General features: G+C 40.0%; 1 protein-coding gene across 9 annotated transcripts in view; it reads right to left on the reverse strand.

Annotated features, from left to right (window-relative positions):
- Nucleotides 1–301: 301 nt before the first annotated feature.
- ablim1b (actin binding LIM protein 1b) overlaps nt 302–27,092 on the reverse strand; it is a 406,574-nt gene continuing 379,783 nt past the window's right edge. For 4 of the 9 annotated variants that reach the window (XM_063072015.1, XM_063072012.1, XM_063072014.1 and 1 more), the window contains exons 16-22: nt 24,873–24,977; nt 21,826–21,873; nt 16,326–16,463; nt 12,578–12,660; nt 8,664–8,793; nt 5,721–5,785; nt 303–700 (exon numbers count right to left, since the gene is read on the reverse strand). In XM_063072015.1, the coding sequence (XP_062928085.1) occupies nt 488–700; nt 5,721–5,785; nt 8,664–8,793; nt 12,578–12,660; nt 16,326–16,463; nt 21,826–21,873; nt 24,873–24,977 (782 nt within the window). In that variant the 3' untranslated portion in view covers nt 303–487. Of the gene's footprint in view, nt 701–5,720; nt 5,786–8,663; nt 8,794–12,577; nt 12,661–16,325; nt 16,464–21,825; nt 21,874–24,872; nt 24,978–27,092 lie in introns of all 9 variants that reach the window. The other 5 variants (XM_063072018.1, XM_063072020.1, XM_063072017.1 and 2 more) reach the window with 4 other exon arrangements.

The following is a 27,092-nucleotide window of genomic DNA, read 5'->3' on the forward strand; positions in this document are numbered from 1 at the left end:
CACTCTCATTGTGAAGCACCATCAGTTTCCACCAGCTCCATCATTGAGGTCTTTGTTGGATTTCTCTTTCTCTGGAAACTCCCCTTTGACTTTACCACCATGGGTGACCCTACCAGGAGCTAAATTCCAGCTAGCATCATTGTCAGGATCTCAGGAACTCACAAGCCTCCTCTCCGTGGCAAGGTGATGATCCTCGGAGAATCCAGCACAGAAATCAGATCGGCGAAGAAGCATGGATGTGCACTGCTCTGTAATAACTAGTTCAGGTGCAAAGCTCTTAAAGAACCTATTACTTGAAGTGTTAGCATTTGAAGTGCGAGTTTCATACACTGTTTTAACCTATGTTGATTGCATGGAGTCATTCTGACACTGACCAAGATGTAGCAGGTGCATCCATTCATCTAAAAGCATGTGGTTAGAGAAAATGCAGAGTTATGCCATAGGTCCAAGTACAGGAATAGTAAAACTCCCCTTATGATAGAGCAACTTACTTGTATTCAGAGCATATAATGAAAGACATACATATATGCTTGGGGCAGAAATAGGCAAAGCCAGTTACATCAGAGTTGAGTACTACTGAATTTAAAACTATTTCATAAAGACATGAGTAGAAACAAAAGCCAAATCGGCATCCCCTACCTCTGACATTTTCGCTTACATCACTGCAGCTGTCGTACTGGGTGAAATCTGTCGACAATGGCTGACAAAAAGAAGGAAGGGCAATCAGTCTTTGCAGGCTTTTTAGGTCGATGGTTCAGTCTACTGATATTGTAGTATTTCTCATCCAGGTGCTAGAGAATTACCATTGCATGGCCATGCTCTATCATAAATACGTAAAACCAGTAGTCAGCCAAACATTATCTAATACTCATTGCTTATCTGTGACCAATTATGTGTGATTGGCAGAGAAAGATAACAAAGACTGTCAAGGAGCTTATTTTGATCTAAATATTCATATTTACAAATCCTCCGAGTGCTAACTTCAACCATTGGTAAATATGCCAAGTGTACAGAGGGAAACTTTGTGTGTATTCTGCTTTTAAAATGTATTCCATGACCACTTTATTAGATACACCTGCTTGTTAATGCAAATATCTAATCAGCCAATATCTTGCAGCTACTCAATGCATGCAGACATAATCTAGAGGTTCAGTTGTTGATCAGATCAAACATCAAAATAGGGAAGAAATTTGATCTAAGTGACTTTGACTGTGAACGATTGTTGGTGCCAGATGGGGTGGTTTGTGTATCTTGGAAACTGCAGATCTCCTGGGGTTTTCACAATCAACAGTCTCCAAAATTTACAGAAAATGGCACAAAAGTAAAATAAAATCCAATGAGTGGTGGTTCTGTGGGCAAAAACATCTTATCAATGACAGAGGACAATGGATAAACTAGCTTTAGCTCACAGAAAGGTAACAATAACTAAAATAACCACATGTTGCAGCAGCGATGTGCAGAAGGGCAGCTCTGAATACACAACACAATGAACTTTGAAGTGGATGGGCTATTCCTGGCAGAAGACCATGAGCATACACTCAATGGCTGCGCTCTTAGGCATAGGAGGTATGTAATGAAGTGGCCATGGTGTTTATGCAATGAATAGGTGGGTAACGGGTGAAAGCATGGATCAATAGGGTTTAATCACTAACAGTCTTATATAGAAAGAGGAGTTGAGACAGCTGGAGCTAGCTGCTCTAAGCCTGCTGAGAAATGACCAGTTCCTACAGGGCACACAATACTAATGAACAAACAACATCCAAATGCATTCTAGATGCTATCAATGCACTTAAGATCAAAGCATCACACAAAGTATAAACAAACATTTTTTAGTTCAGGTTCTATGTTGAATTCCGATGAATTCAGCCCACAATTCTAAATGTAATCAAAAGAATGAACACAAGCCCCTGGACTGAATGATGGCGGTGAATATTTATGACACATGTTTAACTGTATTGATTGGCATAATTTTATGCAAGTTAGGTGATAAGGATAAATGCTGATGCTGTTACATCTGTGTTGAGTCAGAGATTTCTATAGGTTAACTTTCAAGGACAGGAAAGAAGGGTGGAAAAGTTTACATTTAGCTACATTTGGTGGTAAAATATGAGCAGTCAAACAGTACACACAAATGCACTTGTTCTTTAAGTGGTTTAAAGCTCCACGATTAAGGGGTGAGCATGCACTCCTACTGCTCTCCCCATCTCCCTCTGCCTCACATCCCCCCCTCCATTGCTTGTGCACTTCAATGACACACTTCCCATTGCATTATTATAAACATTGGTCACTGGGCCAAAAACCGTCACAAATTCATCATTTTTTTGTGTTTAATAACATTATGCACTCCAACATTTTTGATACCATTGTCTGATTATTTCCTGAATTTATCTGGAAATATTCCAGACTGTTGTCACCAAATTGAAGTTGAGTATCTCTATAGTTATCCAGAGATAGAACTTCACCAACCATTACTTCTTCAAACCAAAACCAAAATTCATTGAAACATTTCTATTCATCACCTAGATAACTAGTTTCCTTTTAATTTAACGTACTGGCGCAAAGAGGACACAATGAGATCAACATATGCAACTTGCACCTTGTCCAATTTCGCTAAGATAAATCGGGCTGGTTGTATGTAGGATATTTGACATGGAGCTTCCCAACTCCCGCTGGACCCATTAACTTGTACTCAAGGCTGAGCTTTGATTATACTGCATGTGTAAAGTTTTACAGTCTGCCAAGAGTAAGACACTACTTCTATTGTTCATATGTGATATAATACTCATCTTTAACCTTTACAATAATCCACTTAATCCTGTAATTATAAATTCAGAACTGACATCAGTGCATTACTACTTAAGTAAATGAAATGCTGATATCATCAGGTTTTTTTTATTATGTATAATTTTTCCAAGTTAAATAATTAACACTCAAATGGGAAACATTTCATTAAACTCCCCTCTTCATCACTCTAATTTGTTACATTTCTTTGGAAGCTCATCTTGCTCATTTCTTGTTGGCACTGCACTTGAGTTTTATAGGAAGGGGGTAACTACCTGGCCATGGACTACATTCCTAAATTACATGGAATGCAGACACACATGTCCTTGGCGGCAGAGCGGCGGAGCTGGTAGAGCCGTTCCCTCACAGAATCAGAGACGTGGGTTCAGACCGCGTGGAGCTTGCACGTTCTCTCAGTGACCACGTGGGTTCTCTCTGAATGCTCGGATTCCTCCCACATTCCAAAACTTTGAGAGGGGCTGGTAGATTAGCTGGTCATAATAATATGCCCTCGTGTGTTGGTGAGTGGTAGAACAACGGAGGGGGTGGGGGTAGAAGTTAATGAAAGTGCAGAGTTAGTGTAAATTTGTTCCCTTTTCACACATCTCATGGTCTTGTTGTATGGAGGTTTTCTTTAAATCAGTTCTATGGTGGTTCTTTATTTTGTGGCTGGCCACAAGAAGACGAATCTCAAGGTTGTACACTGTGCACATGCTTTGATAATCAATGAACCTTGAACTTTGAAATGAGCAGCCGATTGTCGGCATGGACTTGCTGGACGGAGGGGCCAGTTCCACGCTGTCTCTCTAGCCAGTATTTTACTGTCTTTGCGATACTGAGGAAAGGGTTACTCACAAAACTCTGTCAATGCTCCTGTTGCTCATCTGTCAAGAGACACACAACTTCACCCTGCTGGTGACTTATCCCTATCCTCTGTAATATACTTCAGGAAACTTACTATCAAACTAATCTCCTACCATTCATTGCAACCAAGAATGCCAGGTTATAATACATTATTAGTTACCTTACTGATTCAGGACTACAGCATTGTGTGGTCAATTTATGTTTAGTTTCTGTTCAAGGAATAAATTAATGTTCAATTTCTTTTCTTTTCATCTGAACTATGCCACTATTTTACATTTTCAGTTAAATGGGGTATGGGACTTATATAAACAAGTACAAAGTAGTGATGATTCGACTCTCAGATACAGATTAAAAGCAGAGGATGGTGATCTTCACAGCTAGAATATGAAGGGCAAACACAAGCTGGTCCTTGGATGTTTATAATTCACATTTGTAGTTCACTTTTCTATGGGTAAATTTTTACACTTATGGATCCTGGCAATGGATTTCAGTGGCTAAGAGAAATTTCGATATTACTTGGATGGAAGGGGTATGGGGGCTATGGTCCGGGTGCAAGTCGATGGCACTAGGCAGAATAATAGTTTGGCGTGGGCCGAAGCAACACACACAAAATGCTGGAGGAACTCAGTATGCCAGGCAGCATCAATGGAAAAAAGTACAAATGACGTTTCAGGCCAAACTGCCGAAGGGTTTAGGTCCGAAATATCGACCGTACTTTTTTCCCATAGATTTTGTCTGGGCTGCTGAGTCCCTCTAGCATTTTGAGTGTGTTGCGCGGATTTCCAGCATCTGCAGATTGTCTCTTGTAGATGGGCTGAAGGGCCTGCTTCAGTGCTGTAGTGCTCTGTGACTCTGGGAAAGAGCATGTTCAAATTTCAGACAGGCTTTTCCATAGTATCAAATGGTCCCAGAGTGAGGACCGTCCCAGAGAGTAGTGAGTGGTGAAGTGAAAAAGTCTTCATCTTGTCCTCTATTCTTAAACCCCTCCAGAATATTGACCATGCTGAGTCCTGTTCACCCTGGTGGTGGCCTTGCTGAGCGAAACAACCGCTTATTGCTGAACTGGGGGCAGTTAGATCTGTCAAGACTCTGTGAAATCGTTTCTCACAGTCCTTTTACAGCAAGGTTTCCACTCCCGGTTCTGTATTTTAACTTGGCTTTCAGAATCTGTCAACAGAGTCGGTGGCATCACTGGCTTCCCTTGTTAGCAGTTTAGTTATTTTTTTTAGAGATACAACACAGAACAGGCCCTCTGGCCCTTTTAGCCACATTGCCCAACAACCCTCACTTAACCCCAGCCTAATCACGGGACAATGTACATTGACCAATTAACCTACCCGCTATGTCTTCGGACTGTGGGAGGAAAGGAGAGCACCCGGAGAAAACCTATGCATTCCACGGGGAGGACATATAGGCTCCTTACAGATGATGTTGGAATTGAACTCCAAACTCCAATACCCTGAGCTATAATAGTGTTGTGCTAATCACTACACTACCATGGGGCCCACGATATTTATAAAATTGGGATCAAAGACTTTTTGCCCCCAGGTTTCTATCAAGGTACGGCATTAGCTCCAAAATTATTCCTCCCTTCCATCTAAATTCAATAAATGAATGGGTTATTCTATCGCCTTAATGCAAAGTAGTACACAAGTCCTGATAAAAGTTCGTTGAGATAGAGTGTTAACTGTCTATCTCTCTCCACAGATGCTGCTGAGAATTCCAGGCACATTGCTGGTTCTATTTCAAAAAAGGCACAATTACTTCCACATGTGGAGAACCATACTAAGATAGTGAACATTTATTCTCAATACTCTCAGAACTCTGTTGCCTGAACAATAGTATTATGCCTGGGCATGAACAATTTATCCCGTAGAAATCACATAATTAAAAACTTTAATTTACAGTCAGGCTTCAGAATTATTCTTACAAAACTCCAGAGTTGGCAGCAATATCAGGAATAGAAAATGCGGTGAGGGGAGATGGAACATATTAAAAACATGCAAGAAATACCAGTTCATGGGCTTCTTGCCACTCCAGCACATAAAGTGCAGTGTGTGCTGGTCATGCCTTACCCTATGCAGTCCACTTCGTCCGTAACCAGGGAGGGAGGAGGTTTTGGAGGCAGAAGCATGCAGGGCTAGGGGATAAAGGAGTAAAATCTGTATTAGAACCACAGAGAACTAGACAAGAGGCAACAAACAAGACACTTCTGAGTTTACACTTCAAAGCAACTTTCTACTTCCATTTAATGGACAATTTTGTGTGGTTTCCTCTGCCTAGTGTGGAACAGACTCAGAGGATTGGATTGGGACCAGAAAGGGGAAACTGTTTTCAGTCCTATTTAACCTCTTCTCTTGCCACATCCAAGGACCAAAGAGTCCTTCCAGGCATAGCAGTCACTTGCTCTTCTTCCAATTTACTGTCTGCTTTCTGCGCTCATAATGTGTACCAGACATCAAACACAGGCTGCTTTGCAGAACATTGCAGAATGCTTTCCATTCAGAAGGGCACCATGAGCTTCCTATCATCAGTCGTATTCTCCCAGCAGGGGCCCTCACAGGCTTGGAGAAACTCATTTTCCAACTAAAGACCTCACAGGATGCAAGACTTAATATTGGAGTTTACTCATTTAGGTGAAGCCACCCCCCGCCCCCCCAACCCTCCAACATATGTGGCAGTGCCTTTCTATTTCAATTTGTCTTGTGACAATTTATTTCTGAAACATTTTATTTGTATTTCTAATTTTTAAAGTAATTGTTACCTTGACTTCTTTAGTCTGCACGCTATCCCCCTCGCTACAATTTAAAACACACTTGCTACTTCACTTTTTTCAATTCTGATGAAGGGTTCCTGTCCTGGAACATTGACTCTCTTATCTTTCCTGCTGATGCTGTCTGACCTGCTAAGTGCTTCCAGCATTTTCTGTTGTTGTTACTGAGTGTGAGTTGCCAAGTTCTGGGTAAGTGAGGACACTGTTCAACCACATGTTTTTGTCCTTCCAGTCTTGTACTTACTGCCAAAGTTCCCAAAGTCCTCATGGATGCTAATATTGCAGAGATAGCAGGAATCATGTGGTCTCTGCCCCAGTGACTTTGAGTATGGTGTGACTATTACCTATGGTTAGCTGTCACTAACTGGTAAACTGGGAGAGATTTTCACAACCCTGAAAACGGCACAAGGCCCATTCACAGCAGTTTGTTCTGCAACAAGCAATTTTATTCTCTTCTTGCTTTGACCTTCTAAAACAAAATTGAGATATCAAACAATTCCAACAAAAATATAAATCTGACTCATCAAATGCTATCGAATTAAAACGATTCCAGGACAAAAAATGTCTGAGAGAGTTTTATAGATACTAAATTGGATTAATCTCTGTGTTATATGCTTCATTATAGATAAGAAATCATAACATTTCTGCTATGTGTGTTATGTGCCATTGGTAATTTATGTTGCACCTTGGTCCGAGAGGAATGCTGTTTTGTTTGGCTATAATCATGCATGGTTAAATGAAAATTAAACTTAAACTTGAGCTTGAAGAGTCCATGGTGTTAGGCAGTAGTGAAGTATCAGGAAGGATAGAAGATTGGCTGACTGGGAAAAGGGGTTCTTTTCAAGATGGCTGCTTGTGACTAGTGGAGTTCAATGATTCACTGGTTCCATTTAATATCACAGAATGTATACAGTACACAACCTGAAATCCTTACTCTTCTCAGACATCTATGTAACAAAAGAAAACTTTAGAACCCCAAAACTCCCTTCCCCCTCCCGTGCACAAGCATCAACCCCACCTCCCCCTCCCTTTACCTGCCTCAGCAAAAGCATCAGCAACGCCACCCCCCCCCCACCACCACTCACCATGCAAACAATAGCAAAGCCCCCAAAGAGTGCTGCAGAGATTAGGATTGGAACCACATCTTTCAGCATTATCCATTAATGATCTGGATAGCAGAACTGATGGCGTTGTGGCAAAGTTTGCAGAAGATACCAAGACAGGTGCAAGGACAGGTAGTATTGCAGAAGGAGAGAGTCTGCAAAAGCACTTGAACAAGTTCGGGGAGTGGGAAAAAAAGTGGCAAATGGAACAAAATTTAAGGAAGTGTGGGGCTATGCACTTTGATAGGAATAATAAAGAATAAAGGATAGTTTTTAATGGGGAAATAATTCAGAAATCAGAGGTGCAAAGGGATTTGGGATTCCTTGTTCAGGATTTCCTCAAGGTTAACCTGTAGGTTGAGTTTGGTAGTAAGAACAGCAAACGTAATGTTAGTATTCATTTCAAGAGGACTGGAATATAAAAGCAGGGATGTACAGCTGAGGCTTTATAAGACATTGGTCAGTCCACATTTGGAATACTATGAACAATGTGTGGAGGAATGTACTAGCTCCAGAGAGGATCCAGAGGAGATTCACAAGAACAACCCGGGAATGGAAGGTTTAATGTATGTGGAGTATTTTGTACCTCTGGGTCTGGAGTTCAGAAGGATGAGAGGGAACTTTAATGAACACTATTGAATACTACAATGCTTGGATGGAGAAGAGAGGAGAGAAGAGAATTTTTCCGTTAGTAGAAAAATCTAATATCTTAGAGTGCAGCTTCCGAATAATGGGACATTTCTTTAAAACCAAGACAAGGAACAATTTCTTCACCAAGATGGTGATGGATCCATGGAATTCCTTGCCATGGAGGCCGTGGAGACCAAGTCATTTGGTGCATGCAAGGCAGAGATTGTTAAGTCCTTGATTGATAACAGGGTCAAGGGTTACAGGAAGAAGGCAGGAGAATGGGGTTCAGAGAAAAAAATTCGGCTTTGATTGATTAGTGGAACAGATTCAATATGCCAAATGGCTAATTCTACCCCTATATTTTATGATCTTTTTAGAATATGATGCAAATAGAAGGCAAATAACATACAGAAGCTTGGCAGAAAGTAATGTGCAGAGATCTATTAAAATAATTGACAATCAATGAGGAATTGATCCATTCCAGACGTTTGATGGATGATTGATGGTCTTACATGCACTCCCTGCAGAATCATAACGATGCCTGAAATGAGGGTCACCAGAGAGAGAGAGAGATGCCAGGCGGGCTTGCTTCTCTCTTTCTAATTCTTCCTTCAGAATCAGCTTCCCAAGGCCTGACTGGATCTGTAAATTCACAAAGGCCAGTTGCAAAAATAAGTAAATGAATTATCTCTGAACAGCAACCAATGTAGCATAAATGAGATCTGCTAAACATGGCATAATTTTTCCTTGTGAACAACGATTCTTTATGAACGTACTTTCCTTTGAACTGTTTCAATAGTAATAGTAGTTGTGGGTAGGAGTTCAAGACAAACAATTCTGTTTTGGTTAGGGATTGATTTCCTTTCTATTAACTCTACCAATACTGAAGAAGAACAACTGGAGTCTGTGTGACATGGTCTTGATTAATGGTAATATCTTGATTATGCTCGGGGGCATAAAATAAAAGTAAAAGGAAGAAAGACCTGCATTTGCATAGAGGTTTTCATAATCTCAGCGCATCACAAATGCTTCCTGCTAAATAAGTATTATTTTGAATTGAAAAACATGGATGCACATCAGTCACCGACTGAGCAACAAAAGATATCTGGAGAATATATTTCCGCTCTCTGAGCATATCCATGAGTGTCTAGAAATCAGAAGATGTGTAACTCAGATGGTTAATGGCTGGGTTGAGTTGTTCCCCAATCTTGGCAAGTTGCTTGCAAATGTTTCATTACCATGAGAGGAGTCATTGTCAGTGCGCTGTTGAATGTTGATCTGAGGCTGTAAAGTGGCAAGACAAACTCTCCCAAGTCTCTACCCATGAAGATCGAGAGAGACCCAAATTCTACTGAGCATCAGTGAAAGTCATGGTGCAAGCAAACACGGCGTACAAGAGGATTCCGAGAAGCATCATTTTCCACGGACAATTCTGTAAACAAGCACATAGACCTCGATCCTATTTATGAGTCGATGTGGGAAAAGTTCCAGGCCATTGCACAAGAAGTTCGCCATACAGCCAATCAGCGACGAAATTTCTTCCCCACATCACAAATGAATTTCCAAAATGGTGACAATCAGCTGATTGAAAAATGTTATACAGGCCGAGCATTCGGAAAACACACCATGATCAACAGCACCCTGATGTTGTCCCCTTGCACAGTGACAAAACTTTGCAAGTAAATTGCCAAGATCGGAGATCAACTCAACCCAACCATATCTATTTGCTACCTTGAAATTAAATTTTATCTATTTCCGATCTGCTAATTGGATGTAATTTTTCATCTCAAATGTCAGATTAAGTGGCACCTTAAATAAAAAGCACAATATTAGGATATCACTGTTTAAAAAAGAATTATTGTAGTGTAAGAAGCATTAAGACCCCACCTGTAAAATTACATGTACAGCTTCTATGTAACTGGTGTATTGGCTCAACACTTTAAGGCTATCATGGGCACGAAGGAGAACCAGGGTGGATTTGGTGGAGGAGGAGGCATGGTAGTGTAGCAGTTCACAGTACCAGTGACCTGGGTTCTATTCTTGCTGCTGCCTGTAAGGAATTTGTATGTTCTACTCGTGACCATGTGGATTTAATTTAGGGTTAAATCGGGGGATTGCTGGACTTCATGACTCAAAGGTCCTATTCCCTGCTGTATCTCAGTAAATAAACAAACAAACATGGTAATTGGCAGTGTGGCAGGCCAGGGGTGACGTGGGGGAGGAGTGAAAAAACTAATGAAGCACAGTTCTCCAGATATTAAAACTACCCCGACTTCAACTGGAGCTATGCCAAGGATGGTCCTACGACATTGTGAGTAGCAGACTGGATCAAAGCAACTGGGCATGATGCCACTTCAGCTCAGGACGTCGGAGTTCAGAGCTTCATCTCAGTGTCCTCCCCCAATGGAATGTAGGTGTTTTCTCTGGGTCCTCCCACAATCCAAAATCATACCGATTAGTAGGTTACTTGATCATTGTAAATTGTCCCGTGATTGGGTTAGGATTAATTGGAGAATTACTGGAGGTTGCTTGGTGGCACGGCTCGAAGGGCTGGACGAGCCTGTTCTGTTCTGTATCTCTAAATCAAATAAATAAAAGAAAATAACTGTGGCCTACAACGTGTGCTCAGGCCATGGGCTGGCTGCATTAGAATTCTAAAACGTGGGCAGCAGCAGGAGAGTAACGTACAAGAAAAATCGATGCTTTGCCTTAAATTACGGAAGGTCCACTAACTTTGGGCAGATATTGAAAGAAGTAGCTGTTCAGTCAGAGCAGAAATAAGAACATTTTTCAATCGGGGGTGGGGGGGAGAATCTTTGGCATTCTCCACTCATGAAAGCCATGAATTTGCAGTTGCTGAGGACATGCTCTAACACGGAGTGTGCGGTTAGTAAAGTACTCCTCACGTAAAATATCAACCATCATCTTAGTGAGTAACAACATACACAAGGAGGTCTATTCCTACTTGTATTCCTTGCATTTTATTTGTTCCCTGCTTTAAAGAATTAAAAACAAAGGTCAAGGTCACGACCTTTAGATCCATCTTCTGTCAATAAATAACTAATGAATGCCACATACATTGGTGATGTTGCCAGGGTACACATATTGAACATGGAAATGATACGTGCATTAGTGGGAATCATGACCCGATGCACAGTCAAATCCTGTTCCATCATTGCCTTTGGGTGGGTCAGGAAATGGCCAAGAAAAGGATGTTAGGGTAAAATGCAAACACGAGGAAATCTGCAGATGCCTGAAATTCAAGCAACACACATCAAAGTTGCTGGTGAACGCAGCAGGCCAGGCAGCTTCTCTAGGAAGAGGTACAGTCGATGTTTTGGGCTGAGACCCTTCGTTAGGGTAAAATGTTTTGGTTGGCGTTGTGGGGATATGTCGCTACCAAAGGAGGTGTAAGGTGCTCCTTCCTTCCACTAGCTAGCAGTTCACCATTGGACAAGGTGTGGCACCTACTTAGCCCCCCGATCAGGGTCAAGTGAAGCCATGGGTGCAGGTGGTGGATGGTCGTATGAGCAGCTGGTGCGTATCACAAGTCCTGGTTACGTGACCACTGACACCAGGCAGACAATCTCTGAAGAGTATTGATAATGGCTGGAGTCACTTTTGTAGAAAAAACTTGCCAAGAACAATCATGGTCATGGAAAGACCACGATCATGACTATAAAAGACTTGGCACATAATGACAATGACGATAATGGGCAGAGGTAATGATAGTCACCTTAGAAGAATGCACGGATATAAAATAATCTGGGATATGCCAAAGCATGTCAGTAATTATTTGTCATAAAATGATGCAAGAATTATTAAAATGAACAGCTGGAAGCGGGAAATATTACTGATAAAATATAAGCAAAATAAAGATATTTAAAACAAAATCTATACAAAATAAAATAATGTAAAATAATGCAAATAAATGCAAAAGGTTGGCTTGAACAGATTTTTTTCCTAATATGTGCTATACAACAATATGAAATTTAAGTTATATTTATTTATTGAAATAGAGTGCGGAATAGGCTCTTCCAACCCTTCAAGCTGCGCTGCCTAGCAACGGATTAGGCCCTAGCCTAATCACAGGACAATTTACAATGAGAAATTAACCTGCTAACCACGTCTTTGGAGTGTGGGAGGAAGCTGGAGCACCCAGAGTTAGCCCATGCACTCTACAGGGAGAATGTACAGACTCCTTAAAGATGACATCAGAATTGAATTCCTAACTCGGAAGTCCTGAGCTGTAATAGTAATACCTCTCATATCAGCTTAGCCCCAGTGGACAAGACAAGGAAAACAAATAAAGCTACCTATGCACAGACACACCAAGTACTAACTCTGCCTCAGTCATGCTGTGCCTTTACGTGAAGGTGTAAACTCCATTCTTTTTAACAGCCTTAGGTACACAAACCAAACATACTTTATTGAGTTGCTCCTCCTGGAGTTGCCTTCGTCGGAGTTTTTCCTCATCTTCCTCTTCTCGCTCACTGCCTCTCCTCCTGTCTGTCATGAAATAGTCACAAAATACAGCTTTAGAGATCTACAGGAGGGGCAGGCTTTGTCTAAGTTAAATCAAAGAGAGATGAAGTTCACAATCTTCAAGATGGGCATGGTTGCATCCAAGAAGATACTTACAGAAGGCTTCTTGAGATAATCTGTATCATGGGCATCCAATGTCATTCTTCCTCCAAAAGAGATGTGTGGGACATCTCTTATCAAGTATTTGATTCAGGCAAGTGGCCGTCACTGTGATATATATCATCACCCAATGGTGATTCTACCTATAAGATACACAACCCTCCTGGGAGCTACGTGTCAAATGGGGGCTCTGAACCAGCACAAAATGGTGAGAAATTACTTTAGTCAGAGGGTGGTAAATCTGTGGAATTTGTTGCCACGAGCGGCTGTGGAGGCCAAGTCATTGGGTGCATTTAAGGCAGAGATAGATAAGTTCTTGATTAGCCAGAGCATCAAGGGGAATGGGGAGAAGGCAGGAGAGTGGGGATGACTGGAAGAATTGGATTAGCCCATGATTGAGTGGTGGAGCAGACTCGATGGGCCGAATGGCCTGCTTCTGCTCCTATATGTTATGGTCTTAAGACGCAAGGAAGATTGGAAGTAAGCTGGTTTTGAAAACTAAGGAGGGGACTTCAGTAATATACTAGTAACTTAAGGAACAGAAGTATATTTCTCCTGATCACACAGGAATTAAAGTAGGAAGAAAAATTGGTTTTAGGGTCAACAGCAGAGTTTTTAAGTACCTTATGGCAAAAAACCAATAGCCAGGATACCTGCTCATCCCACCCACAATGCCATGAAAGTTGGAAAAATATTCTGTCCTGAGAAAAGAGCAGGGCTGAGTTATGGCCTTTTTAATGGTCAATTGCCAATATAAATGAGATATAGGAATATGAAGGTATGGTTCACTAATAATAGAAAGGAGTACTTTTTAATGTAGCAAAATACTTTAACTCAAACAAATGTACCCGGAAAGTTATTTTCTTCAGGACTTTAAAATGCAAAATTCATTAAGATTTCTAAGTCCCAATGATAATTATCTCAGCATCTTATTTAGCTGTACATGCAGTTAGAGGGTTGCTCACACCACTCGTGATGACTGGCCCAGCAAACTACCTTTCAGCTGCTGCATGTGCTCGACATGAATGTGCGGTTGTTTGCATTCGTGACAAACAGTAATCTCTGATGCGTGAACAGCAGTGAGCAGCAACACCGGGTGCCCATTCAGAAAGTCATTTGTTAATTAAGATGGAAAAAAAAACAAACAAAATAGTCAGAGAAGTTGGTGAGATGTTCTAATGGTAAAAAAAACCTGCCTTTCCTCCATCTTCATTCCACTTCAAAAAATAATTTGAGCTAAAAGATCAAAATCTTTTGTATTGAACACCCAGCAAAGAACCTAAGCCAACAGCAAACATGGTTTATATAAACTTTACCAGTTGCCACGTCCAACCACGTTAAGTGGACTGCTGGTCTTTGTTATGCAGGAAATCAGGGCTTTGAGAAAACAAAAACCACTCCAAAACAAAAATGAAAAGGACAAAGCAGGTACACATGAAAAGTTCTATTAGGTCATATTATGGGTACCAAACTCTCTGTGATGGTAATGGATGAAATCAGTCAACCAGAGTGATGATGACTTTTGGAACTAAAATATTTATGATGCATTATTCAAAAGACTCATTTCAAAGAGATTAATTGATTCAAGTTCCGATATTAAAACCCTATCAATCAATCCACAGTGCAGACCATTTAAATACTTTAAGAGCTGGGATGACAAAGTAATGAGAAATTAGAGATGTTTCTAATTTTAGGACATTGTGCTGGTGACAATTTTCCTTAATGGAGCTGAAAATTTATTCACGCAGTTTAAAAAAAAGCAAAGGAACATCAGTGGAATAAAAACAAGGTCTGACGGAGATGGAATTAAATGCACCTTGGCTTGATGGCACTTATTGTCTTTCTGCACAGAACCAAGTGCCCCTTGTGATTTGGCAGAATGCACTGCACCAGAAATCTGAATCTCGCCTTGGAGATAGATCCAATTATGCGATAAACCCCCCCAAAAAAATTAACACTAGTGCAGGAGCCATGCATCTGTTTTCTATCTGCATTGTATTCTGTGCTGTGCACTTAATATGTTTATTATGGTAGATAGTCATGTGGATGGGGGCGTGGTAGAAGTGAAGAGTTTTAACTATGTGTTCATGCTTTTTAGAGTCAATCTGGCTAGTTTAGAACTAGGGAATGGGTCGGGATGATATCTTTTTGTTGAGCGTTTAATTTTGTTTTACTATTTGTGTTTAACTTTGCTTAATTTCATTTTAGTTTCATTAGTTTTATCTTCTCACGATTGTTTGTTTTGCTACTTTCTTATTAAAGGATCGAATTAATTTCTTTGACTTTGAACACGACTATTATTGGATTCTATGGAAAATACTTCACCCAGGATCAATTCCTCTGTGCCTGGATTCTAAGTGGTGTTGGATTGTTCGAGTAGCTGCTAAAACTAGTATTAGCACTAATAACTGTCAACAGTGGGAAAGACCATCTGATTCTATAATGCATTTTTAGGGAAATGAGTTGGCTGTATTCTTCCCTCATATAAATCTGGTCTTTATGCGACCTAAGCCCACAACACTGAGGTTGGTACTTAATTGCTGACAGAAGCATCAGTCAACTCGGGAGTAATTTGGTATGTCACTCGTAAATTTCTACAGAGATACTGTGTAGAGCATTCTAACTGGCTGCATCACCGTCTGGTATGGGAGTGGGGGGGGCGGGGAAGGTTGGGCTACTGCACAGGATCGAAGTAAGCTGCAGAAAGTTGTAAACTTACGTCAGCTCCATCATGGGCACCAGCCTCTGTAGTATCCAGGACATTGAGGAGCAATGCCTCAAAAAGGTGGTGTCCAACATTAAGGGCCACCATCACCCAGGACATGCCTTGTTTTTATTGCTACCATCAGGAAGGAGATACGGGAGCCTGAAGGCGCACACTCAGTGATTCAGAAATAGTTTTGTCCCCTCTGCCATCAGATTTCTGAATGGATGTTGAACCAATGAACGTGACCGCACTAGATTTTTATTTCTATTTCTGCACTACTTATTTAATTTAACTATTTAATGTGTATCTACTTACTGTAATTAACAGATTTTTCTATCATTATGTACTGTAATGTACAGCTGCCACAAAGACCAGAAACTTCACAACATGTTGATAATATTAAATTTGACACTGATTCTGAGATGGGTAATAAATACTAGCCAAAACAACAATATCCATAAACATTTATAAAATAAACTTCCAAAAAAAGGAGCCAATTAAGAATTTAAATGGTACTGCACAGTAGTCTGCACCTATTCCCTGAATGATATGACATATGAAGATGTATTAATGCAAATGATAATCAGAACAGAAAAACCTGTTTGCTGTGAATTTATGTTTTGTTTCATTTAGCAAATACAATTATTTTTAAAGAACTGATACCCAGATAAAAAGAGAAATTTTGAAATGTGCTTTAAGATTTTAGTTTTGTTAAATTTCACCTGAAAGCATTTACATTATTCCCTTTTAACTTGAGAAGGCAGAAAGATTTTTAAAAGTAATTAATGAACTGCAAGGCCTATGTGTCAGGCTTTTATCATACCTATGGTACCTGGACCTGGCCAGTAGTCAGTCTCCACCTCAGAAGTCTGATCAGGATCTGGAGCCTGGGCGGCAGGGAACTTGGATGATTTGATGATCTCCACGCCTGTCTTGAGTTGTGCTGCCATTGCAGCTGCATCTAGAGTGGCAATCAGTGGGAACTCAGCATAGGTTACTGTCCTTGCAATAGACTGGGCGTTTCACTTTAGCCTTTGTATGCCTTCAGCACCCTTTGCTAAAGAGTGCCATCATCGTAAACAAAATCATAGCGTTTTGGCATAAAGGTAACACATTCTGTTTGCAATCAAATCAGCATTATTGGATCCAACTGTTTAATTAGATATCTTCTGGTATTTTATATAATGACTGAAATACAAGTAATTCCCTAGTGTGCTTCCTAGTGGTAATAGTACGTATAGAGCAGTTTAATATGTCTTTAGTGGTAATACAAAGTATAATTCTGGAAATCTCTGGAAGCTTCGTTGTTCTGCATTATTTGAATAAGTGCTTTTTCATTGGTTAAATCTTATCTACAAATTTGAATGGAATTTTCTTTATCCCTGTAGTATAAAAATAGCTGTTCTATACAAGGCGCCATCTTAGTTCCTTTCTCTCTCTCTCTCTCTCCTCTCTTTGCTTAGCGGACCATCTATCACTGTCTGTTCAACTTTCCTTTGCTCTATCAACTCTTAACAAAACAGCCGTGAAGCAACAAGTTTTTTGCCTCTTTCTTGACTTCTAAAAGATCAAAAACATCAGAATTAAATACCATCAAGGTATTTTTATAATTGGTTAGTTCTGAAGACAAGCCATAATGTAAATGATTGACATATTTATGCAAAGTTTATAAGACTTAGTGATGTAAGACCTGTAAAATATGAATGTGTGCCTTACGTATTAGAAGTAATTCTTAAAAGTTGTGTGCAATACTCAATATTCATTTTCTTTAGCATGCACTACGCCTTGATTTCATTTAGGATGGTCATTAATTTTCACAGTTTCAGTTGGCATAGAAACTGTTAGCCCAAATGCAATTAAGATGTTGACAAGTTAAAAATAACCTCTCATTTAAGTGAGATCTCGGAATAGACATGGGCTACAGATAGGAAACACAAATATTACAGCTTTGATCCTTTCACAGTCTCACTTTATTTGAGAAAGGTTCCTCAGCTGAGGTGTAGGGTCAATAAGATGACATCAAGCAAACAAAAAGGCAGGAGATCATCTCTGAAAAAGGTTTCTTTATGTTTGCTCTCCAAAATCTACCCTGCACGACATATTCTGCTCTGTCATATTATTTGATCAACCTACATATTGATTGATAAACAAACTCTAACACTGTGATACTGTCTGATGGTATATTCCTTGTGATCCAGTCCATTTCAACTATCCCTCTTAACCACTTTTCCCAAGAAAAGTTACTTATGTTCACCTATGCCAAGGAAGGAGAGGCCCCTTCGCCTTCTGAGCCCCAATCCATTGCTCCTACAACCCCAGAATGCCCGAACCTGGTGTAAACTGACAAATCACTCATCAGCAAAAAAATTCTGACCAAAGAGCATCAAGAATGTGCATTACAAGAGGCTCTCCAATTCACTTTGGGATTTAACTGTCCCCTCTCTTGGATCTTGTTAAAGATGAACATCTTGCTCAGTACCAACGTCATCAGCTTATTTGCCCTCGCAATGAAGTTATTTTTGTGGCAATTTGGTTTCAGATTCTTCAACTACCGCCACAACTGCGCACCCCCCCCCCAGTGAAATCAAGTATGTTGAGTGTCCTAATTCTCTGGTTTTAATACTTTTGACCCAATCCCCAACAGCAATAACTCTGGTACATGGTAAACTTACACTTTAGTTTCCTGTTAAATTTCTCCATCTGTGCTGCAGATGGTGGCCTATTGCCTGGATATTTTTAACTCATGTGCAGGCTTTTTCACTAAGTCAGCAAAGTCTGTATCACTAACTACAGTATCCTTAGTATTGACATCCCCTCAGCATAAACAACCACATGCTGAGATTTGGTCATACAATGGTAAAGAACAGCTGCCTCACATCTCCAGTGACCCAGGTTCAATCTTAAATTCTACTGCTGTGTGTGTGGAGTTTGCATGCCTCACACATCTCTTGACTGTGTAGGTTCCCCTGGGCCCTCTGATGTCTCCCACATCCCTGTGATAGTGTGGGTTCCCCTGCGCCCTCTGCTTTCCTCTCACATCCCTGTGACACATGGGCTGGTAGGTCAATTGGTCATTATAAAAGGTGAGTGGTGGAATCTTAGAGAGTTGAAAATTTGGTTGGAATGTGGGGAGAGCAAAATTGGGAGCTTGATTGCCAGAATGTACTTGTGGCGGGACTGGCCTGATTCCATGCTTTGACTTTCTATGAAAGATACTGAACAATATAAGGAAATACAAGGGCAGATGATCAAATGCCTGGTCAAGGTGATGAGTCTTATCAATAGTCTTTCAGAGGGGAAGAATAGATATAGTTTAATGTCTACAAGGATCGTAGTGCCCAAGTTTATAGTTCCTGGAAAGTGACTACACAGGTTGATAGGGTGGGTAAAGATGGCATATAGCATGCTTGCCTTTATTACTTAAGGCACTGAGAAAGTTTTATTACAGCTAACTATAGTTAGGCCACATATGGAGAATTGCATTAAATTCTAGTTGTCCCATGATAGAAAGGATGTCAAGGTTTTGAAGAGGATGAGGAAGAGTTTTACCGGTTTGCTGCCTGGATTAGAGGGATTGACTGAAAAAAAAAATCGAACAAACTTTTGATCTCTTCTCTGGAGTAGTGAAGGTTGAGGGGAGATCTGATAAAAGGTTATAAAATTATGAGGGGCATAGATGGGGTAAATATCACTACCTTCTTCCAAGAATTAGAATGTCTAGAACTAGAGGATATGCAAGGATAGCAGGGTTCTCATGCTTAGCTAATAGATGGCCAGTGCCCTCTCATGGCCCACCTCTTTTTCTTTGGCCTGCTGCTGGTATGATGGTGAAGTGTTTTAATACCCAGCCTCTCAAGTGACAATCACACCAGAGCAGTATCACAGAGCATAGCGATAAGACTTTGAGCACATATGGAACAAACACGGAACAACCCAAAATTGGCCAGAGTTACAGAATTTTACAACAGGGTGGAAATTCTGAGTGATCAGAATTGACCGTTTCAATTGCCATTTAACTTCCTCAGAAATCTCAGAGGAGAGGCACTAATGCAGGCAAGTGGTGCATTTTGTTTTGATAATGTAAAGATTAAATCTATAAAAGCTAATTATTTCCATTGATTCGATCATAAAATCTAAAATCTAGTTGATGTTGGGTTAATTTTACACATGGTAGAAATCAAGCCATGAATCTGGTTCAGAGCACAGCTCGAAACAATAACTGTAGTTGCAATGACAGGGCTCATTAATGGAACAAATTTAAAATTTCTTTACTTCAAAAGTTTGGGACTGTTAATAGAGGTACCACTTTTCTTTCCACAAGACAACTGAGAAGCATAGATTGAGAAAGGGAATTGAAGACTTTTTTCCAATAATTTGATCACCATCATCGTGTCGTATGATGAAGGTGATCATGGTCTTTCCACGACCATCATTGTTTTTGGCAAATTTTTCTACTGAAATGGTGTGCCATTGCCTTCTTCTGGGCAGTGTCTTTTCAAGGTGGGTGACCCCAGCCAGTATCAATACTCTTCAGAGACAGTCTGCCTGGCGTCAGTGGTCGCATAACCAGGACTTGTGATATGCACTGGCTGTTTACACGACCATCCACCACCAGCTCCCATGGGTTCACATGACACCTTGCCCAAGGGTGACCTGCAGGAAGTGGAGGGAAGGAGCGCCTTACACCTCCTTTGGTAGAGATTAATCTTCACCCTGCCACCCATAATTTGGTAATTTCATCAATCATGATTCTATTGGGAAGTTACAGAACAGGTCAGTGACACTGCTAGAATGCTGTGGGACTGATTACCTAATCTACCTTCCCTCTGAGAGCAATGAATTGTGGAATTTACAAAGAGTCTTGATCTACTGTAAATAGAGTTTAAAACTGAAATTAAATACAAAGGTTAAATGATGCTTTTCTTCAATTATAAGTTTAAAAGATGGTTAAGTATGAAATGTTTATGTTATTTAAACATTCCAATAATCAGAATTTTCTGCCAACAGGTTTAGTTGAAGCATTTTAAATTATTTATCCATTTAGAAAGACTTGCAGTTAAGGAAATTCACAAGCAAACAGTACTTAGAGATTAATGAGTATTGTTAATAGGAAAATAAGGAACATATTAATGGAGAGATAAATCAGAATGAAAAACATGAGCAAAACTGTCATAAATAATAAAGAAACAAGGAAATGGGTTTGGTAACAATCTAAAAGTATTCTTTAAATTGTTGTAAACTATATATTATGAAAAATTCTGTTCATATTTGAAGAAGTAATTTTTCACAAAATGGCCATTCGGACAATAAGAGTTGCTGTCAGTTAAGATAAACTAAGATTATACTCATGAATGAAGGTGTGAATCCCTGTGAAGGACAGTCCTTCAGCTGTCCTTGATGGAGGAAATGAATTTATCAGTTTCAATCCTGTTCAGTGTGAGTTTGGGTTTGAAATACAGACCCTCTCTTATTAGGCACTGACTGTGCTGAATTAACAATTGCACTCATTGGAGCAAATGTATAAATTGAGAAGTGTTCACAGCAAATAGAGTAGAAACAGCTTTCAGTTCTCATTCACAAAATCTCGCTCTCCAGAAACTCGCATGAAACAACATGGTGCTCACTTCCACGCTATTTGCAGTCCTCGATAGAAGGGAGTGCTTGAAAAGCTGCTCCACTCTCAGCTTGACAAGTGAGCTTAAACACACAAGGCAAATGTCCGCTAGAGTGCTAAACTTCAGATTCTGGAATTTCATCTGGTACTCAGAAGACCAGAGTCAAGGGTTGAGCCAGTTCTGTTGGGTGGCATTTTACTCTGATCTCATCTGCGCCAAGGCTGAGGCTCTGGGTTTCATAGCGGAACGCCCTGCTGTGTGATGAACTAAGTCCGAGGCTGTGGGCCTACGCTGGCTGCTCCGGGCTTTAGGTTTATGGGCTAAATTTGGTTCTGAATCTTGGTGCTTGCTTTACTATTCACATGATTTGGTTTTTTGCCCCACCCTCTGTGCATTGGACGTTGGTCTTTTTTTTTTAAAAAAGACTGTGTTCTTTCAGGTTTCTAGTTTTGTGGCTATATGTAAGCAGACAAATCTAAAAGTCGTGTAATTTATACATACTTTGATAATAAATGTATTTTGACCTTTGAGGAAACTGCCTTAAATATGATCTTATGCAGCATCTATTTTACAAGATCCTTATATTTGTCCTAATATCTCGAGAGATATAACAAGCTATTATAGGAAACAAAGAAAGAGAATTTGGCACTATAACATACAATATGCCAAGGCCACAGAAGTGAAGTACAAAGTAGTAAGGAACTATACCATATTGCTTGTAGATAGGAGGCTTTCTGTATATATTAGTTCCTTGATCTGTGGAAAGAAAGTTGAACAGTTTACTAATTATTACACAACACAATGAAGATTCTTTCCGATTCGAATTCCAAATAAATTTGAGAATACACATTGATTTAATACAGGATGTTAAACACAGAAGGCAAATATCAATGTGTCATGTCAGAGTGCATCATAGAAACAGCAAAAGTAACCTTCACCAGCCACACAGAAAAAAATCAACCAATGTGGAAAGAAAAAGTGCAAAATACAAATGTTTCTGAGTGAGGACAATGGCAGCAATGCTTCACACAGTGTCTGCATCTGACCTTTTCTTATTTCAGTACATTAATCAGGCTGATTACTGAGGATTACTATTCTTCGGAGAGAAGTCCATCTACTTGCCAACTGCCCTGTACCCGCTGGCTGCCGCACAATGATGTAGCAGGAAAAGCTGTCACCTCACAGCTCAATCCCAGCCTCCGGAATTTGACGCTACTCACTGTGACCACATGGAGATCCTCCAGGAGCAATGGCGTTATTTACAGCATGGAATAGGCCCTTCCGACCCTTCAAGCCACACCGCCCAACATCCCCCTGATTTAATCTGAATCTAATCGTGGGACAATTTACAATGACTGATTAACCTACTAACTGGTATGTCTTTGGAATGTGGGAGGAAACCAGAGGACCCGGAGGAAACCTATGTGGTCATGGGGAGAACGTACAAACTCCTTACAGACAGCGGCGGGAATTTCAAACTTCCCAAATACGTGTGGGTTAGTAGCGTGATTGGGCACTGTAAATTGCACTTGCTGTGTGGGCGAGTGTAGAGAGAGGAGAACTGATAGGAACGTGGGCAGAATGAGTGGCATTAAAAATAAATGTTTAATGGTTGGTGGGCTAAAGGTTCCATTCCTATGTTGTTTCTTCCTTCGACTAACCCAAGTTTAAGATAAGCTCACAGGTTCCTATCAGAAAAGTAATGAAATTAATAGTAAGAAATTCAGATATTTATTAAGTAGGAAAAATTATAATTTAAAATGCAACGAATGTTTTGTATGTTACAAGGCAGATGGAGTAAGATAATAGAGACACAGAGTAGTACAAGGTATACTCAAATTTAGCCACAGTGCAAATAGTATTAAACCAGTATGCAGCCAGACAAATTTATCGTTGTGTAAGGTCAGTAATGTTACTCGACTGCCATTGGACAGGGACAAAATTAATAGAACAATGAGTTGAGTGAGAAGGAGATTTATTTGAAGTCTGTTTCAGATTAGCCTATCACTTAATTAATTAATAATTTGATATCTCGATACCGTGGAGTATGGTGGCATGGTGGTTAGCACAGTGCTTCACAGTACCAGTGACCCAGGTTAAGTTCCTGCCCCTGTCTGTAAGAAGTTTCTACGTTCTCCCTGTGACCATGTAGGTTTTCTCTGGGTGCTCCTGCTTCCTTCCATAATCCAAAATTGGCAGGTTACTTAATCATTGTAAATTATTATGTGATTAGGCTAGGGTTAAATTGGGGGTCGCTGGGTAGCACAGTTCAAAGGGCTGCAAAGGCCTCATCTGCGCTTTATCTCAATAAAATAAAATAATGGCATTTATAATTTAGAGTAAGCAAAGAAAATGACTGAGTGGAAGCAGATAAGTAGATAATAGGTTGTTCATAAATCTTCCAGCCCAAGAACTGACGCAGGCAAACCAATGATTCTGGATTATTCATCTCCGCTTATTAAGGTAAGTCTCCAGGACCTGATCATGAGTAATGTACTGCAATAATAAAATGCCTGAAGCAGCGCACTGAGTCATGAAAGATCAAAGGCTTACTGTTGTTGATATAGCATATAAACATGAAACATGGACAACGCTGTGTTCTGGCAGAGATCTGAAATGATGCCACAAGATTCTTTATTGTGCTTTCATCCTGCTGATTAACCAGTTCTGTGCATATTTACATGAAGGAAGCTTGTCAATTTGAATTTTGTGTCTCAGTTTTTGAGTTGCAGTTTCTAAAGGTGATGTACAAGTGGGCTGTACTGGGAACAAAACATTAAAACAAATGCTTGTGGAACATTACACCATCGTTATCATCTTTTCATTCGACAATTTTAATTCACTTTTCAGCTTTGCTGTGCACAGGTTTTGATGTAATCCCACTATAGTCCATTAGAAGCACCAGGGCAACACATCATTCTCCTGAGGCCAAGAGAAGAACTGGTCCTTCAGAAGATCAAGGTTGTAATCTTAAGAGCAGTTTTAGATGGATTTAAATTTGTTCAGTTTGGTAGTTCATTACAGCATCAATAAACTACCAAGAAGTTTAATACTAAGCTTGAGTAATCCTCATGCCTTAGTGGCTCTGTCTGCAGTACAGAGATTGTATTTGTCATATTCAAAACAAAGATCAAGGATGGATAAGAAGTGTAGTTTGACTTTTAATGTTCGTTGCTGAATAATCTTCAGGACTAGCAATTATTTCCCACACATTATATAGCAATTAATTGCGTTTCCATTTATAAGAGTCTGTTGGGGAGAAGTCCTTCCTTCATTGTGGTGATAAATGACAATGTGATAGCACATTCTGCTTCTGAAATTTCTCTTTAGTGACTTGAATAGAACCAAATTTTGGAAGCAAAGCCCATTGTGCAGAACAACCATACTGTTCTGGTTCCATTCTCACCAGTGGCTAACAACAAATTTCTACCCCATGTTTTTTCCCCCTTGTCCACTGAAGGAATGCCCTGATCAAACTGAATGGGTGTGAATTCTGATAGATGCCAATGTACTTTTGGCATTTATGAGCAATGCAAAAACACTCAAGCAATCTCTAAGCAACCCACATGTTCTAAAGATGCCTGTAATATCGATTTCCTGCATAGGACTGCTTCAGAATAACTTTATGCCAGGTGAATTCATAGACTGAAAAACTAATCCAAAGAATCTGTGAGGAAAAATGTAGACAGGACATAGAAATAGAGACACGGCTACAGCCTAGACTACAACACTGACCATTGTGGTTAAACTCCTACCTGGAAGATGGAAATGTTTAGGGGTCTGAACATAAGATGGTGTTAGAGGCCTGCTGTCTGGCCGCATAGGGAGAGGGGAGCTCCGACCACTGGATGGCTCAGTGCCTCCAATAAGAAGAGTAAAAATTAATGAGAATGGCACAGCTTCTTAAAATCTAATACAACAAAAATGGATCAGTAATAACGTAAAAGCAAAATCAATTCAAAAATTACTTTATAGTGTTGCAACTTACACGATATTGGGTTAGCTTAACGAACTCATTCATACTAAGATAATGAAAAAATACTTTGACCAAATAATAAATTACTAAATTTTGATTCAAATGAAGAACAAACTTGACTCTCAAGTACAAATATTTTAACACACCTGAACAATTTTAGATTAATTTTACAAAACAATAACTTTTAGTTTAGTTGTGAACATAATTTAAGAAAGCAAAAGAAACAAAAGATGGTGAGTAATGGTTTCCATCCCACATAAAAGTCACTTAATGCAGATAGTAAACTGCACGTACTTTAATCCAGGAGTTTCCAACCTGGGGCCAATGGACTCCTCACTTACCAATAGGGGCCCATGGCATAAAAAAAGGTTGGAAACCCCTGCGTCAACCCTTTCATGAACATCAAGATGTTACTTTTGTGAAAGGTCTCATTTAGTTGTGCTGTATAAACCTCACGAAAAATAACAGCTACTGCTCATTGCACAGGAAACATTACAGGACCTTTGAAAGAAACTTGCAATGATCAGTAAATGCAGTAAACACACAGCAGGACAGGCAACATCCAGAGAAACAGGGCCATCGCCTCGGGTTGAAGAACCTTTGCTAGTTTTGATGTCTAACCTGAGAATTTCCAAGATTTTCTGTTTTAGTTATGGATTTCCAGCATCTGCCATTTTTAAAACATTTTGTTAACTAAATCTGCACTTGTTTCACAATCTTGATTATACACAACATAACTGATAATAATAAAAAAAACAGAATTGACAGTTCCTGAATCATATAGTTGATCAACATCATTACTTAACAAAATAACATCAATTATCCAATTGACGCCAACTGAAAGATCATTTAAGAGAGTTTGCTTTAAGAGTCATTGAAAGCTGAATAATTACCACAGATTCTGTATTTTAGGCACAATATTATACCACCTTTAGTGACAATGGCTCAGATGTAGCAGAATTTTGCTCCAGCAAGCACAGTGCCTGCCTGTCCACAGGTACGTGAGCTTGATGAGGAAAGTTGGTCTTACTGGTCTTTGCATCATTGAGTTGGTGGCGATATCCTTCAGAATGCTCCTACAAACGTAGTACTTGACAGAGGCAAAGCTAGGAGTGCAGCCTTGTCACTCGTCCAAGTTGGCGTGGAATTAAAAAATCTCTAATATTCAAGTTGTCTCTGCCAGTGGTGCAGTGGTATCCGCACCCAGACTCCAGAATAAGAAGTCCCAGGTTCAAATCCGGCCAGCTGCTTACATACTTCCCATTGGTGCTGGGGTGAGCATCGAGCTAGCGACTTGGCCTCGTAAAACAGACAAATGCTAGAGAAATGGCAAGGTTACCACCTGATGCGCCAAAGAAGGCGTGGAGAAGAACTTAATATTCAAGTATAGTGCTTTCCACATACCCAAACAACCAAGGTGCATCACGTGAGTGCGAGTGAGTAAAATTCCAACTGAGTCAAGGGGATATTAAGGACAATGAGCCAAAGTATGGTCAAGGATTTTAAAGGAGAAAGTTTAGGTTAAAAAAGCAGAGGTTATAGGGAGGATATTGCAAAAGGAATGCAGGTACTGGCAAAGCAATGACATTCCAAGTCGCACAAAGGATCCGAACTGGAGGACTATGGAAGTTGTAGGATCGGGGGAAGTGACGCATATATGGGAGAGGGGAGGGGGGAGTGGGAGGCTGAAAGCAAGGATGTGAATTTTAAAATGAGGTGTTCCATTACTGCTGGCTAGCAAGAATGAGGTTTTCAGCAGCAAGTGAATTAACTGCGCAAGTAAGAAGCATCTCAAATCATTCCTGCATTTCTGTGGCACTCCAGTAAAATTCACGCTCCCTTCTTTGTTCAAAATTGATTAGGAGAACACTCCAATATGTGGAAGTTACACCTTCAAGCCAACACACATTGCATAATAATTTTGTTAGCATGCTTGTCTTTGAAGAACTGGTCTCAATAAATAGCAGCATCCATGCCATGCAAAGATATCACAAAACAC

This window comes from Mobula hypostoma, chromosome 19, assembly GCF_963921235.1.
Source record: "Mobula hypostoma chromosome 19, sMobHyp1.1, whole genome shotgun sequence".
Classification (NCBI taxonomy): Eukaryota; Metazoa; Chordata; class Chondrichthyes; order Myliobatiformes; family Myliobatidae; genus Mobula; species Mobula hypostoma.